This window comes from Oncorhynchus masou, chromosome 32, assembly GCF_036934945.1.
Source record: "Oncorhynchus masou masou isolate Uvic2021 chromosome 32, UVic_Omas_1.1, whole genome shotgun sequence".
Classification (NCBI taxonomy): Eukaryota; Metazoa; Chordata; class Actinopteri; order Salmoniformes; family Salmonidae; genus Oncorhynchus; species Oncorhynchus masou.
The window spans coordinates 21,651,841-21,669,675 of NC_088243.1; the positions used below are offsets into that span (position 1 = coordinate 21,651,841).

At 43.8% G+C, this 17,835-nt stretch overlaps 1 protein-coding gene across 1 annotated transcript in view; it reads left to right on the forward strand.

Moving 5' to 3' along the window:
- The window catches only part of LOC135525705 (cysteine-rich motor neuron 1 protein-like), a 208,771-nt gene that overhangs the window by 85,780 nt on the left and 105,156 nt on the right, over positions 1-17,835 (forward strand). Inside the window, exons 3-5 of the mRNA XM_064953494.1 lie at positions 15,367-15,609; positions 16,526-16,646; positions 16,771-16,892. Coding sequence (XP_064809566.1) covers positions 15,367-15,609; positions 16,526-16,646; positions 16,771-16,892 — 486 coding nt within the window. The remainder of the gene's footprint in view (positions 1-15,366; positions 15,610-16,525; positions 16,647-16,770; positions 16,893-17,835) is intronic.

The window sequence follows — 17,835 nt, forward strand, 5'->3', positions numbered from 1 at the left end:
TTGTTGGAGTACGCCCACACCATTCTGTTGTTGGAGTACGCCCACACCATTCTGTTGTTAGAGTATGCCCACCCAACACAGAAAAACTGCTCTTTAACATACTTAATTATATTTTTTTGAAAGGGAAACTATTTCACTCATATTGTAAGTAATTGTAGATAATATATCGTAGAAATCTGAAAACATTGGGCAGTTACTTTAAATCACAAGTACATTTAAGGCTGCTCACACTGCTTCACTTGCTCGGCTAGAGATGACAGAGGTATGATTTGGAGTTGCTGCCTTCCTTCTCATTTCAAGGATACCACTATGAACTATAAAGTCTCTCTCATTCAAGGAAATGTCAGAAACCAAGGTTCCTCTGGCTCATGATTTATGGAAAAGTGTGTGGTGTACAGGTGAGTAAACCTGTCTTCTGTACACAAAGCAGATCAATGAAAAAGCTATTTGCACATTACCCCAGCTTCATCCATGACATTATGATAGATGTACATTTATGATGTGGACCGCACATAGCATTGACACATAGTACTGACACTCACTCCGCAGTGGTTGGGAGCTGAACACGCAGCGACCCAGACCCCTCTACAGTCACAGATTACACATATTGACAAAAAAATGTATTATTTAATTTGTTATTATTATTATTAATATTATTATAATAACCTTACTTTCAGTGTTTAATGACAACACCTTTAAATCCAGACTAAGTAAGTCCCAATTTAAATGGTGCAATTTGTTTCTGGTTTAATATATCTCAAAATGTATAGATTAAATATTAATTTGCCGTTTGGATCACTTCTAAGAGATACAAATTAAGGTTTTACGAAGTATAAGTACAGCAGCTTTGTTTACAAATTGCAGGTCAGATTTCTCTAGGTAATTAGGATGCAAATTGATTATTGATATCATGCATATTCTATATGTCCCTCTGATCCATCCATGACTACAGCATCACATCACAACAATACATATGTAGCTATATCCCTCTCAATCAATACAAACTAGACTCATAAATGAGAGTTGAGTGATACATGATAAACGTGTAATTTTGCTGACAAATGCTTGTCCTAATGGTTAAAAATAGTGGCTCCTGGCTGTCAATCTGCCTGTCTGTGCAGATTTGACAACACTGATGGGTCTGTTGTTACAAAGTTGCTTTGTTGTTAGCTTGAGCTTCTGAATGAAACTGGAATTGTGGCCGATTTTCATTCAGCAAGGGATTGATAATATTTTCCTAGTGCAACACTTGCTAGTTGGACCATATTTCAGACTTTTCAGCATGACGAAAGCCAGCAGCATCTTGGACACTAATGATAATAATTACAAAAGCCAGCTCTGTCTTCTGGTACAGTAGGTGAAGCAAGCTAGCTAGCTAGCTAGCTAATTTATCTGGCTAGCAAAAACAACTACACATGCATTGCTTGCAAATGTGCATAGCCTACCGGTAGGTGATTAGTTTACAGCCACATTTTTTTTGACCTTTATTTAACCAGGTAGGCTAGTTGAGAACAAGTTATCATTTGCAACAGTGACCTGGCCAAGATAAAGCAAAGCAGTTTGACACATACAACAACACAGAGTTACACATGGAATAAACAAACATAGAATCAATAATACTTTAGAACAATCTATAAACAGCATGTGCAAATGAGGTAGGATAAGAGAGGTAAAGCAATAAGTAGGCCATGGTTGCAAAGTACTAAAATAGCAGTTAAACACTGGAATGGTAGGATCTGCAGAAGATGAATGTGCAAGTAGAGATACTGGGGTTTAAAGGAGCAAGGTAAATAAATAAATAAATAAAAACAGTATGGGGATGAGGTAGATTGTATGGGCTATTTACAGATGAGCTATGTACAGGTGCAGTGATCTGTGAGCTGCTCTGACAGCTGGTGCTTAAAGCTAGTGAGGGAGGCAACAGACTCCAGCTTCAGAGATTTTTGCAGTTTGTTGCAGTCATTGGCAGCAGAGAACTGGAAGGAGAGGTGGCCAAAGGAATAATTGGCTTTGGGGGTGACCAGTGAGATATACCTCCTGGAGCGCATGCTATGGGTGGGTGCTGTTATGGTGATCAGTGAGTTGAGATAAGGCAGAGCTTTACCTAGCAGAGACTTGTAGATGACCTGGAGCCAGTGGGTTTGGCGACGAGTATGAAGCGAGGGCCTGCCAACGAGAGCATACAGGTCGCAGTGGTGGGTAGTATATGGGGCTTTGGTGACAAAACAGATGGCACTGTGATACACTGCATCCAATTTGTTAAATAGAGTGTTGGAGGCTATTTTGTAAATTACATCGCCGGAGTCGAGGATCGGAGGATGGTCAGTTTTACGAAGGTATGTTTGGCAGCATGAGTGAAGGATGCTTTGTTGCGGAATAGGAAGCCGATTCCTATTGGATTGGAGATGTTTAATGTGAGTCTGGAAGGAGAGTTTACAGTCTAACCAGACACCTAGGTACCTCTAGTTGTCCACATATTCTAAGTCAGAACCGTCCAGAGTAGTGATGCTGGACGGACGGGCAGGTGTGGGCAACAATCGGTTGAATAGCATGCATTTAGTTTTACTGGCATTTAAGAGTAGTTGGAGGCCAAGGAAGGAGAGTTGTATGGCATTGAAGCTTCTCTTGAGGTTAGTTAACAAAGTGTCCAATGAAGGGCCTGAGGTATACAGAATGGTGTCGTCTGCATAGAGGTGGATCAAAGAATCACCTGCAGCGAGGGCGACATCATTGATGTATACAGAGAAGAGAGTCGGCCCGAGAATTGAACCCTGTGGCACCCCCATAGAGACTGCCAGAGGTTCGGGCAACAGGCCCTCCGATTTGACATACTGAACTCTACCGGAGAAGTAGGTGGTGAACCAAGCGAGGCAATCATTTGAGAAACCAAGGCTGTTGAGTCTGCCAATAAGAATGTTGTGCTTTGAGAGACTAGTCAAGGACCATATCACCTCCACCCTACCTGACACCCTAGACCCACTCCAATTTGCTTACCGCCCAAATAGGTCCACAGACGATGCAATCTCAACCACACTGCACACTGCCTTAACCCATCTGGACAAGAGGAATACCTATGTGAGAATGCTGTTCATCGACTACAGCTCGGCATTCAACACCATAGTACCCTCCAAGCTCGTCATCAACTGGGTACTGGACTTCCTGACGGGCCGCCCCCAGGTGGTGAGGGTAGGTAACAACATCTCCTCCCCGCTGATCCTCAACACTGGGGCCCCACAAGGGTGCGTTCTGAGCCCTCTCCTGTACTCCCTGTTCACCCACGACTGCGTGGCCACGCACGCCACCAACTCAATCATCAAGTTTGCGGACGATACAACAGTGGTAGGCTTGATTACCAACAACGACGAGACGGCCTACAGGAAGGAGGTGAGGGCCCTCGGAGTGTGGTGTCAGGAAAATAACCTCACACTCAACGTCAACAAAACTAAGGAGATGATTGTGGACTTCAGGAAACAGCAGAGGGAACACCCCCCTATCCACATTGATGGAACAGTAGTGGAGAGAGTAGCAAGTTTTAAGTTCCTCGGCATACACATCACAGACAAACTGAATTGGTCCACTCACACAGACAGCATCGTGAAGAAGGCGCAGCAGCGCCTCTTCAACCTCAGGAGGCTGAAGAAATTCGGCTTGTCACCAAAAGCACTCACCAACTTCTACAGATGCACAATCGAGAGCATCCTGGCGGGCTGTATCACCGCCTGGTACGGCAACTGCTCCGCCCTCAACCGTAAGGCTCTCCAGAGGGTAGTGAGGTCTGCACAACGCATCACCGGGGGCAAACTACCTACCCTCCAGGACACCTACACCACCGGATGTTACAGGAAGGCCATAAAGATCATCAAGGACATCAACCACCCGAGCCACTGCCTGTTCACCCCGCTATCATCCAGAAGGCGAGGTCAGTACAGGTGCATCAAAGCTGGGACCGAGAGACTGAAAAACAGCTTCTATCTCAAGGCCATCAGACTGTTAAACAGCCACCACTAACATTGAGTGGCTGCTGCCAACACACTGACACTGACTCAACTCCAGCCACTTTAATAATGGGAATTGATGGGAAATGATGTAAATATATCACTAACCACTTTAAACAATGCTACCTTATATAATGTTACTTACCCTACATTATTCATCTCATATGCATACGTATATACTGTACTCTATATCATCGACTGCATCCATATGTAATACATGTATCACTAGCCACTTTAACTATGCCACTTTGTTTACATACTCATCTCATATGTATATACTGTACTCGATACCATCTACTGTATCTTGTCTATGCTGCTCTGTACCATCACTCATTCATATATCCTTATGTACATATTCTTTATCCCCTTACACTGTGTATAAGACAGTAGTTTAGGAATTGTTAGTTAGATTACTTGTTGGTTATTACTGCATTGTCGGAACTAGAAGCACAAGCATTTCGCTACACTCGCATTAACATCTGCTAACCATGTGTATGTGACAAATAAAATTTGATTTGATTTGATTTGACAGAGTCGAAAGCCTTAGCCAGGTCGATGAAAATGGCTGCACAGTAATGTCTCTTATCGATGGATGTTATGATATCGTTTAGGACCTTGAGCGTGACTGAGGTGCACCCATGACCAGCTTTGAAACCAGATTGCATAGCGGAGAAGTCGGTAATCTGTTTGTTTTAACTTGGCTTTCAAAGACCTTAGAATGGCAGGGTAGAATAGATATAGGTCTGTAACAGTTTGGGTCTAGAGTGACACCCACTTTGAAGAGGGGGATGACTCCGTCAGCTCTCCAATCTATGGGAATCTCAGACGATACGAAAGAGAGGTTGAACAGGCTAGTAGCAGGGGTTGTAAGAATTTTGGCAGATAATATCAGAAAGAGAGGGTCCAGATTGTCCAGCCCAGCTGATTTGTAGGGGACCAGATTTTGCAGCTCTTTTAGAACATCAGCTATCTGGATTTGGGTGAAGGAGAAGTGGGGAAGGTTTTGGCGAGTTGCTGTGGGGAGCGCAGGGCTGTTGATCGGGGTAGGGGTAGCCAGGTGGAAGCATGGACAGCCGTGGAAAAATGCTTATTGAAATTCTCAATTTTTGTGGATTTATCGGTAGAGACAGTGTTTCCTAGCCTCAGTGCAGTGGGCAGCTGGGAGAAGGTGCTTTTATTCTCCATGGACTTTGCAGCTTCCCGGAACTTTTTTGAGTTTGTACTACAGGATGCAAATTTCTGATTGAAAAAGCTAGTCTTAGCTTTCCTGACTGTCTGTGTATATTGGTTCCTAACTTCCCTGAAAGTTTCATATCACGGGAGCTATTCAATGCTAATGCAGAACGCCACAGGATGTTTTTGTGCTGGTCAAGGGCAGACAGGTCTGGAGTGAACCAAGGACTATATCTATTCCTCGTAGCAACGGTGAGAGACTTGTTTCTGGAAAGCTGTATTTTCAGAAGTAGAAGCTCGAATTGTTTTGGTACAGACCTGGATAGTAAGATAGCCTGCAGAGTTCCATCTCTGCAGTAGATTGCAACACTGCCTCCTTTGTCAGTTCTATCTTGGTGGATAATGTTATAGTTAGGGATGGAAATTTCAGGGTTTTTAGTAGTTTTCCTAAGCCAGGATTCAGACACGGCTAAGACATCCGGGTTGTCAGAATGTGCTAAAGCAGTGAATAAAGCAAACTTAGGTAGTAGGCTTCTAATGTTAACATGCATGAAACCAAGGCTTTTACAGTTACATAAGTCAACAAATGAGAGCAACTGGGGAGTAGGAGTGGAGCTAGGCACTGCAGGTGCCGGATTAACCTCTACATCACCAGAGGAACAGAGGAGAAGTTGGATAAGGGTACAGCTGAAGGTTATAAGAACTGGCCATCTAGCACGTTCGGAACAGAGAGTAAAGGGAGCAGGTTTCTGGGCATGATAGCATAGATTCAAGGCCTAATGTACAGACAAAGGTATGGTAGGCAGAGAGTACATTGGAGGTAAACCTAGACATTGAGTAATGAAGAGAGATATAGTCTCTAGAGATGTTTTAACCAGGTGATGTCATCGCATATGTGGTAGGTGGAACAACATGGTTGGTTAAGGCATATTGAGCAGGCTAGAGGCTCTACAGTGAAATAAGACAGTAATCACTAACCAGGACAGTCATGGACAAGGCATATTGGTATTAGGGAGAGGCATGTGTAGCCAAGTGATCGTATGGGTCCATTGAGTGGTTGGGCTGGCTGGGGACACGGAGTTAACAGGCCGGGGCTAGCAAGCTAGCATAAGGGCCTTAGAGGGATGTTGCGATGGAGGAAAAGTCTGTTTTTGCCTCCTTGTGCAGTGACGTCGATAGACCAGTCGTGGAATTAGTAGGGTTCCAAGTAGCAGAAGGGTCCAAGTCCAATTGGCAAAATGGGTATAGTGGTCCAAGAAACTGGCCGGTGGTTCAGCTGACAGTCCAATATGCTATAGATAGCTAGCAGGCCGCGTTTAGCAGAATGGGCCTTCAGGGGATGCCGCGCCTGAGGGGCCTGTTGGGCCTGTTGGGATCCTCGGGCAGATTTATGTTCGTATTGCAGTCATGAAGGATCGGCGGGGTTCCGTGCCCTGTACCGGCAGTAGAAGGGGTCTGGATACTGTAGCTGAGGAGTGGGCTTCAGGAGTAGCCCAGGAGCCCTAGCCCGGGAGATGAGTCTAGCATGGGCTAACCCCAGTCTAGTTGGTGCTTGCTCCGGGACGGAAACGTTAGCCAGGAGTAGTCAACCCAGGTTGCGGTTAGCTAGCTGCCATGATCCAGATGAAAGGGTTCAGAGTTTGCAGGGGATATGGAGATAAAATATAGGTCCAGTATGCGCTGGTTTGAAACACGTTGTACGAACTGGCGAGAGCTTTCCGAGCTAAAGGTTAGCTGATGACCGCTAGCACCAGAGATCGATCTCTACTGTCAAATCAATTACAAGAAATATTTTGATTATCTAAGACCGATTTCTTTGAGTTCTTACAACTCAGAAATCGTATTCAATCGCTTCAACAGAGTCAACAGAGCTGACTGATTAGCTGGTAGCTCGTTAGCTAGCTAGCTTCAGTTGAGGTATTCCAGTTCGAAGGTAAATAGAAATACTTTCGAAAAAAACAGATCCACACCACATTGGGTGAGGCAGGTTGCAGGAGACTATTTTGAAGTTGAGGTTAAGGAGAAATATTAAAAAGAATGCGAAGAAAAATATATAAAAAGATATACACATGACGAGACGAGACAAGACAAAGACAAAGACGTCTGACTGCTACGCCATCTTGCATATCAGTATCAAATAAATGCTCATGTACTTGCAAATGTTTGCTAGCTGCCTAATTGATCCAGCAGATAACGGTGCTACCATTGCAGTAGGTAGCCTATATTGTTGAACTTGTTTATGTAAATTAGAATGACATTTTACTGCTGTAATGTTTATATCTAGCTGACTCCACTTGTAAATTGTCATTTTTATACAGTAGAGTAACCTTCATACTTGTTGTAGGCTACAAGCAAATGTGAACACCAGCTGTCTGGTACTGACTGATGGAAAAGTGGCTGGCACAGGGGCCGCTTGAGAACTCTCATATAGAGCACGTTATGAAGAGTTGCCTGGATTTGTTTTGTCGCCCCGACAGTTTGACATTTCATAATCCCAAATTACGTAAATGAAAATGTACTAAGTCTAGCTTCAAATCCTGGTTCCAAAGAAGCATCATGAATTTTGAACATGCATCCTATGATCGATCTCTACTGTCATTCAATCAATTACAAGAATGATTTTGATTATCTAAGGCCAATTTCTTTGAGTTCTTACAACTCAGAAATCATATTCAATCGCTTCAACAGAGTCTGGATGAACCTAAAACATCTAGCACAGAAAACATACTGAAAGAAGCTTATTCTACACCAAAGAAGTTGATTGCCAAGTTATATCAAGGATTGATTGAAAATCTACCTGATGGTTCAGCACCTATAAGGGGAAAAAGGAAGAAATTGATATGTGAAAATGTTCATACCTGCTCCTACAACCAAAGACAAACTACTGCAATTTGATAATTCATAGGACTTACTACACTCCTGCTGGAATGCACAACTGAGCAAGAGGACATGTACATCAGTGTCTAGTTTGAGAAACAGATGCCTCACAAATCCTCAACTGGAAAAACTATTACTATTGTAAAAAACAATATAAAAAAACATGTGGACTGAGCTGAAAACTAGAATCAGTGCCTAATGTTCAGGTCTATTTGTAGTGTTCTGCTCGCTAAAAACAATTTATTGTGAAGTAAACCCAATGTGTCATACATGGGTAGCTACTGTACATTATTTAAGGGAGTAATATGAAAATAGGTTTTCTGATGATACACTAAGAAAGAAGCAAGAACATAATGTCAAAGGATTAATAGATGAATCAGAACAGAGTAGATGGACGAGGAAATATTCAGCCCATTGAAATAGAAATCCACAATTGGGTCAGGAAATGCATTTTCAGAACTAACAAAATCGCTAAAATGAAAATGCAGATACAAAATGTTCTCTGCCTTTTGCATGTGAAAAATACTCTGACGTTTACATGTGCTGCTACACTGAACATAGAGAGAGGAGGATTTGACTGGCAAAGGATTTGACTGGCAACATTTAATTGGCAATTTGCTAGCTACATATGTTAACACGTTGAGTAGGTCTCTACAACACACTGCTGAAAGGTTATTACATTACACACATCCACTGTGGTTCCTACTATAGCTGGATGTATGTAATGTAATAACCTTTCATAATTCATTTAATAAAAACTATATTTGAATGTAGACACCCATATGTAGTCAATGACTAAAATGAGGTACCAATATTCACTTACCAACTGTAAGTGAATTGTTGCCATCTATTGATCAGGTTGAACTTCCCAGCCAGCAGGCAAAACTGGTTGAACTTCCCGGGTACAGTAGCAGGCAAAACTGGTTGAAATGACGTCATTACAACATTACAGTTTTGTCCGCTGGGTTGTTAGTGTGATCAGAAGAGTCCAATTTACCATCCTCTGACATTCACAGATGCTCTTAACCAGAGCATCTAACAGACCTAAAAGTGTCATAGGGTCAGCAACGAGTCAGGTCTAAGTGAAGGAGTAATAGGATGTTGTTACCATACCAACATCAATTGGTCCATTTCTTCCAAAGATGTTGTTTACTTCCAAAGTTGTTGTTTTCTTCACATATGTTCCATGGGTAAACCATGTCATTTGATATCCATTTTGCATTGACCTTTTTACCTTCAGCAGAAATGTTTCCACCGTCCTTTTAGTGAGCGGTCCATAGTGAACTCTGAGATGTGATACAGCTGTATAATCACACAAACACAGTCGTTAAATATGATCAGGTCTTATCTCTTCCGTAGCACTTCTTTTGTAGTTCCTTGCATTGTGCTCCCAAACAGTCTCCTTCATCTAATATAACCTAATTATCCTCCTCCGCTCAGAATCACTGCTCTCTTTGAGGGCCTTCTTTCTATCTTTCTCTTTTTCTTTCTTTCTCTCTCAGACATCACCCAGAATCAGTAACCTCCAGTAGAGAGACAGAATGGATGCATTTAGTACTGTGGCTGTGCTTTTCTAAGAGCCAATGTAAAACAAGTTAGTACAAAGGTGGATTCTATAGTACTTTTTCCACTATTTTCTATACAGATCTGAAGTCGGCTCACTGGCCTAATATAAAAAGTTAGGTGATGCTAATTGAACACAGGTATCTCAATCAAACCGTAATTAAAGAGTCTAGAATCATTATCGTGTTTTCTCTTTCAGCTGTTTCCTACTTTGTTGCTTTACGCTAGATCCTGATAGGATTTGAAAAAGAGATACAACAGAAAGCTGCCCTTGCCTTTAGGATTTTTGCTAGGCTGCAGTCATTTGAGAATTCTAGATTGGCCTTATCAGACAGGCCCATTGCTGAGGTAGCTGGAGCCTGTCTTCACAGTGAAGCTCTATTCTGTGTAAGTTCAACTTGACCCGTCACAGACAATCACTATACTACAGAAGCTTTCGTCCAACCCGATGTGAAACTTTCTATTATTTTTTATTCTTCAAGCCCAACAAAAACAACAAGAACAACACTTCAAAGCTAGTCTTACCAAGTAGGCCTGCTTCCCTCAGAAAGATCTAACATTTTAGATGTGCCTCCAGAGCTTCTGCCTAGCTCTGTTCCTTGCTGCCATGCCAGACTTGGAGGCTGTTCTAAAGACAAGTGAATTAGCTTTTAATTTGCAGTGTTTGACTTGTACATGTTCTTTTTTTACAAAATAATTTGGTCCAGGACAGTCCACTCAGTAATAATTGCCACTGTTATCCAGGGAGTTCTGGGTTCCATAGAATTAATACAAATGTACACATCACATAACAGTGATGTTACACAGAAGCATATACAGCATACTCAGTAGCATGCGTACCAACGCACAGCTAACACAACATACACAGAAGGACACATCAGACGCAATTGCATAAATACAAAATGACACGCAGTGGTCCAATGAACTGCAGACTGCCTTGGAAAGCCATGTTTTTAATTGATGGTTATGCCAGCAGGTACGTTTCCCATTGTTTATAGGCTTTGGCTGGTGCACTCCCAGAAGATGGGTGGAGATTCACACCTGAACAGGCCTGACATGTATTCAGGCAGTTTGTGCACTGTCACCTTGAAAACAATTAGGGTGTTGTCAGTGAACCTCTGTTTTATGCGATCCCTCCATGAATGCCCGGTCAGGATACGAGCAGCCCTGTTTATGATACGCTGTAGCTAATTTAGGGATGGACATGAGTAATCCAGTATTCTGGTACTGAAATGGACGTTAAAGTTTCATCTTTAACCAGAGATAAAAAAAAATTAAAAAAGGATTAAAAAACTATTTTGTGGAATGTGCTTTGTGGCTGCGCGATCGTGCAAATTAAATTAAATTTAGTCTCGAAGACAACGTTAATTTACTTTGACTCTAGTGTTCCACTTCTAAATGTGAGGGGCACAACGAAAAATAAACCAAGCCAAGCATCACATCATTCTTCTCGCTAAATTCCCTTTCCCCTTCGTGTCTCATTCATTCAATTACATTCCGACCACTCCCTCCACACCAGCTCCCGTTAGTCCTACTGTTAGGTGCCTCCTAAGAAGAGGTAGGTTCAGGATAAACAATCGTTTATTGAAAGTCCCAACACAACAACAACAGGTGGGGAAACACACCCAACGAAGTTGCCACACAGGGAAATATCGTAGCACACAGAGGAGAAACCTCTACTCCTAATAACCATCCAAACGGTACGACGACCGTGAGATAACAAAACCCTGTGCCGCAACCACGCACCCCTAACAGAGCAACAACAGCAAATAATCCCGCACAAATAATTAGCAGGCAGCGGAGGTTAATAACCCCACTGAAATTAACTATGGTAATAGGACACAGGTGTAAAAAAACAAAAAACAAGACAGACACAAACGAAAAGGAACAATGGATCGTGGGGGAGGCACACGGGGAGTGTGGCTAAGTCATGTAGGAGACCTGAGCCAACTCCCCGTGCTTACCTTGGAGAGAGAGGGACCGGGCAGGCACCGTGTTATGCCGTGAGGCGCACGGTGTCCCCGGTGCGCAGGCATTTCCCGGTGCGATACATAGCAGCGCCTCGTATCGGCCGGGCTAGAGTGGGCATCGAGCCAGGTGCCATGAAGCTGGCTCAGCGCATCTGGTCCCCAGTTTATCTCCTCGGGCAAGGATACATGGCACCAGCCTTACGCATGGTGTCCCCGGTTCGCCAGCACAGCCCAGTGCAGGCTATTACACCTCACCGCACTGGCCTGGCTACGGGGAGGGTGGGTGGGCAGGCTCGGTGCTCGAGAGCCCCATTCACGGTCCGGTCTATGCGGTGCCACCTCCACGCACCAGCCCTCCGGTGGCAGCCCCCCGCACCAGGCTGTCTCTCCGTCTCCTTCCTACAGGTGCTCCCTCCTGCTCAGCGCTGCCAGAGTCTTCTTCCTGCTAAGCGCTGCCAGAGTCTTCTTCCTGCCCAGGGCTGCCAGGGTCTCCCGTCTGTCCTGAGCTGCCAGAGTCTCCTGTCTGTCCTGAGCTGCCAGAGTCTCCCGTCTGTCCTGAGCTGCCAGAATCTCCCGTCTGTCCTGAGCTGCCAGAGTCTCCCGTCTGTCCTGAGCTGCCAGAGTCTCCCGTCTGTCCTGAGCTGCCAGAGTCTCCCGTCTGTCCTGAGCTGCCAGAGCCGCCCGTCTGTTCTGAGCTGCCAGAGTCGCCCGTCTGTCCTGAGCTGCCAGAGCCGCCCGTCTGTCCTGAGCTGCCAGAGCCGCCCGTCTGTCCTGAGTCAGCCAGGAGCTGCCAGAGCCGTCAATCAGCATGGAGCTGCCAGAATCGCCCTTCATTCCGGAGCTACCGGAGTCTCCCGCCTGTCCGGTGCTGCCGGAATCTCCCATCCGTCCGGTACTGCCGGAATCTCCCATCCATTCAGGACCCATGGCTTGGGTCCTCAGTCCGAGGTCGGGGGCGAAAGGTCACTGCGTTAAAGAGGCCATGGAAGCGGGTAAAAAGGTGGAGAAGGTCTATGGTCGAGTGGGGTCCACGTCCCGCGCCAGAGCCGCCACCGCGGACAGACACCCACCCAGACCCTTCCCTATAGGTTTACGTTTTGCGGCCGGAGTCCGCACCTTTGGTGTCACGTTCTGACCTTAGTTTTTTTGTTATGTCTTTGTTTTAGTATGGTCAGGGTGTGAGTTGGGCGGGTTGTCTATGTTCGTTTTTCTATGTTGTGTTTTGAGTTTGGCCTATGGTTCTCAATCAGAGGCAGGTGTCGTTAGTTGTCTCTGATTGAGAATCATACTTAGGTAGCCTTTTTCCACCTGTGTTTCGTGGGTGATTATTTTTTGTTCTGTGTTTTATGTATGCACCGTACAGGACTGTTTTGGTTTCATTTCATTCTCTTTGCTGTTTTATTCTTTATTGTTCTGAGTTATAAATAAATATTATGAACACTTACCACGCTGCGCATTGGTCCTCCGATCCTTCTTACTACTCCTCCTCAGAACAGGAGGACGAGAATCGTTACAGACAGTTGTAGACCTTACCATGAAATGCTTTCTTACAAGCCCTTAACCAATAATGCAGTTATAAGAAAATAGAGTTAAGAAAATATTTACTAAATTAACTAAAGTAAAAATAAAAAAGTAACATAATAAAATAACAGTAATGAGGCTATATACAGGGGGTACTGAGTCAATGCGCGGGGGTACAGGTTAGTCGAGGTAATTTGTAAAGTAAAGTGACTTGAGTAGTGTACAGCTCAGCTGGAGTAGTGTAAAGCTCAGCTGGAGTAGTATAAAGCTCACCGCCATTGGAATCTGGAGCAGTGGAAATGCGTTCTCTGTAGTGATCAAATCTCGGTTTGGCGGATGCCAGGATAACGCTACCCGCCCCAATGCATAGTGCCAACTGTGAAGTTTGGTGGAGTAGGAATAATGGCTGTTTTTCATGGGTCAGGCTAGGCACGTTAGTTCCAGTAAAGGCAAATTTTAACATACAATTACATTCTAGATGATTCTATGATTCAACCTTTGTAGCAACAGTTTGGGGAAGGCCCTTTGATGTTTCAGTATGACAATGCCCTCGTGCACAAAGTGAGGTCCATACAGAAATGGTTTGTTGAGATTGGTGTGGAAGAACTTGACTGACCTGCACAGAGCACTGACCCTAACCCCATCGAACACCTTTGGGATGAATTGGAACACTAACTGCGAGACAGGCCAAATCGGTCAACATCAGTACCCGACCTCACTAATGCTCTTGTGGCTTAATGGATGCAAGTCCTTGCAGCAAGTGTTATTTTCTATATTTGAGATTCTTCAAAGGAGATGGTTTGGGATGAGTTGGACCGCAGAGTGAAGGAAAAGCAGCCAACAAGTGCTCAGCATATGTGGGAACTCCTTCAAGTCTGTTGGAAAAGCATTCCAGGTGAAGCTGGTTGAGAGAATGCCAAGACTGTGCAATGCTGTCATCAAAGCAAAGGTTGGCTACTTTGAGGAATCTCAAATATAAAATATATTTTGATTTGTTTAACACTTTTTTGGTTACTACGTAGAAAATAGTAAAATATTAAGAAAAACCCTTGAATGAGTAGGTGTGTCCAAACTTTTGACTGGTACTGTAAATGTTTTCAAAATTTCTCCAGCACTGATGTAAGGTCATTTATGTAAATGGAGAACAGTAGGGGTCCAAGCAAACTCCCTTGTGGGATTCCATTCACCACAGGTTCCTGGCCTGACTGCGTGCTCTGCAGTTTGGTGTACTGACTCCTCTTCTGTAAGTATGATATGAATCACTTGATTGCAGTGGTGTCAAAGCCTAATTTTGCAAGCTTCCTCAGGAGCTTGTTGGGGTGAACAGTGTCAAAATCTTTCTTCAAATCCAAGAACAGTGCTGCTGTGTCCTCCTGGCTGTTACAAGCCGACTTGATGTTCTACACAACCCTTTGCACTGCTGTAGATGTGCTGTGTGTCTTCCTAAAGTCACTTTGATAGGTTGTAGAGTGAGAAATAGTTGACAACCTGTGTGTGCACCAGCCTTTCCAGCACTTTGGAGACAGCACAATTCATACTGGATGGCAGTTGGCCATATCCGATTGTGTGTGCGTCCCACTTTCGATTTTGTGTTAATGGGTTTGTGTGCGTGCATGTCACATCTGATTGTTTGTGTGTTCAGCTTTCTGCCTGTTAGCCTCCTGCGTCTGTGTGTTATCCGGAAAGTGAGGGCATTAGTGCGCCATACCTCTCTCAGTTCCTGTTTGTTTGCTGTACTCATAATTTCAACAATTTACATTTTCACTTCATTCACGTTCACGTCAATGTTGAATGGTTGTTTTACCTGCCCATCTGATGCACTTTTATACTTCCTTCATCTAGCTCTCTGTGTAAATAAAGGTTGGAGTCAGAAAGAAACTGCTGTGCTTCTGATGGAAAAGTGTCTTTACTGATTGTGTGTATAACATTTTGGACTTTGACCTGAATGGTAAATAGTCAATTCGATTGACTGCGCAGCCGACACATTTTAAGGCCTTGAATGTCCTTTGTAGGTTCTTAAAGGTTAGCAATAACGTTTCCGATTCCTCTAACGTCCATTTGCCGAATGTTCTGGGTGTCCCAACAGTGTTCCTTTCAGAAATATTCCCTGAGAAATACAGACATGTTTTAAAGTTTCAGTTTGAAATGACTTGAAATGTTTTTACCCATTGCACTAAAAGTAACAGCCAGGGCAGATTATTTAATCTGTAACGGTACACATATTGTCTTAAAGCTACAATCAACAATCTGATCTCTCTCTCTTGCAGAGGAGCGGCCTGACTGTTCCAAGGCGCGGTGTGAGGTGCAGTTCTCACCCCGCTGCCCTGAGGACGCGGTGCTAATCGAAGGCTACGCACCCCCTGGAGAGTGCTGTCCCCTGCCCAGCCGCTGTGTCTGCAGTCCTGCAGGGTGCCTGAGGAAGGTGTGCCAGCCTGGATACCTCAACATCTTGGTAGCCAAGGGCTCTGGGAAGCCTGGAGAATGCTGCGACCTGTACGAGTGCAAACCAGGTACACTAGCTACAAATAACAATTTCTAGCAACTATTTGTGACATGGCAATATTGTTTTCTGATTATGATAATTAGCTCATTGTAGTAATAATAATAATAATACATATTATTATTATTATATTCCATTTTCTGAACACATTTCCCAAGCACAATGCCCAAATTGTAAGCTACATATGAATGCGTTTACACTCATGAATGGCAGCTGCATCCTTCCGACAGTGGTTTATCACCTGGAGTTGTGGTGTAATGAAGGCCCTAGCCCACAGAAGGAGTGGTTGCCAGGATAGGAATGTGCTGGTGCCGTGATCTCCCTGTTCACATAAACAGACAGCATGACAGATCATGTTGCTGTTAAAATACTGACACGTCTGTTTTCTTAACACACACTACTCCCAATGTGCTCTTCTACAAGATGTTTCATGGTTGTCTCTGTGTTATGCCCTCCCAACAGGTATGCTATCTTAATTTGATCACTCTGTTATCAAAGTAAATGTTTCTGCATTGCAGGCAATGTAAATTGTAGTCTATTTGAGGTTTAAAAAGGCTTTTAAAGTTTGTAATTTCCACTTAAAAATGTCAGACTTGATTTGCCCTTCCGAATAATGTATCAACCCCTACAAAAATGTCCATTAATAATTCAAATTTCCTGTTGCTGCAAGATTGTTTTCCTGCTGTGAGAAACTGTTCAAATTAACATACTTAATGCAGCTCTGATGACTCTCTCTGTGTTGTGTCCTACCTAGCGTTTAGTGTGGACTACAGCACTAATGGTTGTCTCTGTGTTTTACCCTACTGTATCTAGTGTTTAGTGTGGACTGCAGCTCTGATGATTCTCTCTGTGTTGTGCCCTACCTAGTGTTTAGTGTGGACTGCAGCACTAATGGTTGTCTCTGTGTTTTACCCTACTGTACCTAGTGTTTAGTGTGGACTGCAGCACAGTGGAGTGCCCTCTTGTCCAGCAGGTTCAGTGTCCACCTGACAGTTATGAGACCCAGGTGCGTCTGACCGCGGACGGCTGCTGCACCCTTCCCACCAGGTATGCCTCGAACTTCCCCTGAATGCAACAATCAATGCACTTTCTTTGGCTGTTATATAAAGTAGTCAGGTATGAAGGTGTATCCTCTGATGTTTACTAACTCTACGAATCCCCCTCTCTCTAGGTGTGAGTGTTTGCCTGGTCTGTGCAGTTTCCCGCAATGCACCATGGAGAGCTCCCGCCAGGTGGTCTCCCGCGGCGATGGTACCCCCGGACAATGCTGTGATGTGTACGAGTGTATCAACGGTGAGCTTGGCCCTTCTCTCTCCCTCTGCTTGGCGCTGAACTGCACAGCACCAGTCTCACTGTGTCTGAGCTGTTATGCAGGGTGATGGTAAAGCCCTGTTTTCCTGCTTTCTTCTCTGGATCCTTTTGAAAGAATATTGTGCCAGGCCAGCTAACGGGGGAGGTTTTGGAGATAAGCTCTAAGACGAGAAAATATTTACACTGAATATATTTACACTCGGTGGGCGTGTTTGATAAATACAACCACATACCATGCTGGATGTTCGGTGGAACCCGCTATGTGAAAATCCTTCTACTGACTGTTGAAGAGGGTTGTGTTGGTGGCATGTACTCGGTGAGAGGATGGCAAATGTCAAATATCTTTTGATTTGTTTAACACTTTTTTGGTTACTACATGATTCCATATGAGTTATTTCATAGTTTAGATGTCTTCACTATTATTATACAATGTAGAAAATAAAGAAAAAATAAAGAAAAACCCTTGAATGAGTTGATGTGTCCAAACTTTTGACTGGTACTGTATACAAATTAGAGCTTAAACAGACGGGTTTATTGGTGTTAAAATAGTGTCATGCAGTCTGTCATTTTTGCATTTATACTTTTTCATAAGGACAACGACAAGTTGAATGTCGGACGACAATGTTCATGATGTCACTGCGACAACTCTATACAGACATGTCGATAGATGTAGCATAAACCAGCCTTTAGTCTTGACATCTTTGGTTGTTTAGTTCACTACCGTACTCACTCTGTTCAGCAGAAGGCCTCACATGTGAATCCTTAAAGAGATGGGCGGGGCTAAGGCTTAGTAGAATGCTGAATTGGTATAAGCAAAGATGAGCTCTCCAGTAGGTGTACCAAAACATTCAAGGGACATTTTCTGAAAAGTGTGGTTACAAGTTTATCAACTTTCAAAGCAGAATTACTCTCCCAATTTTCCTCA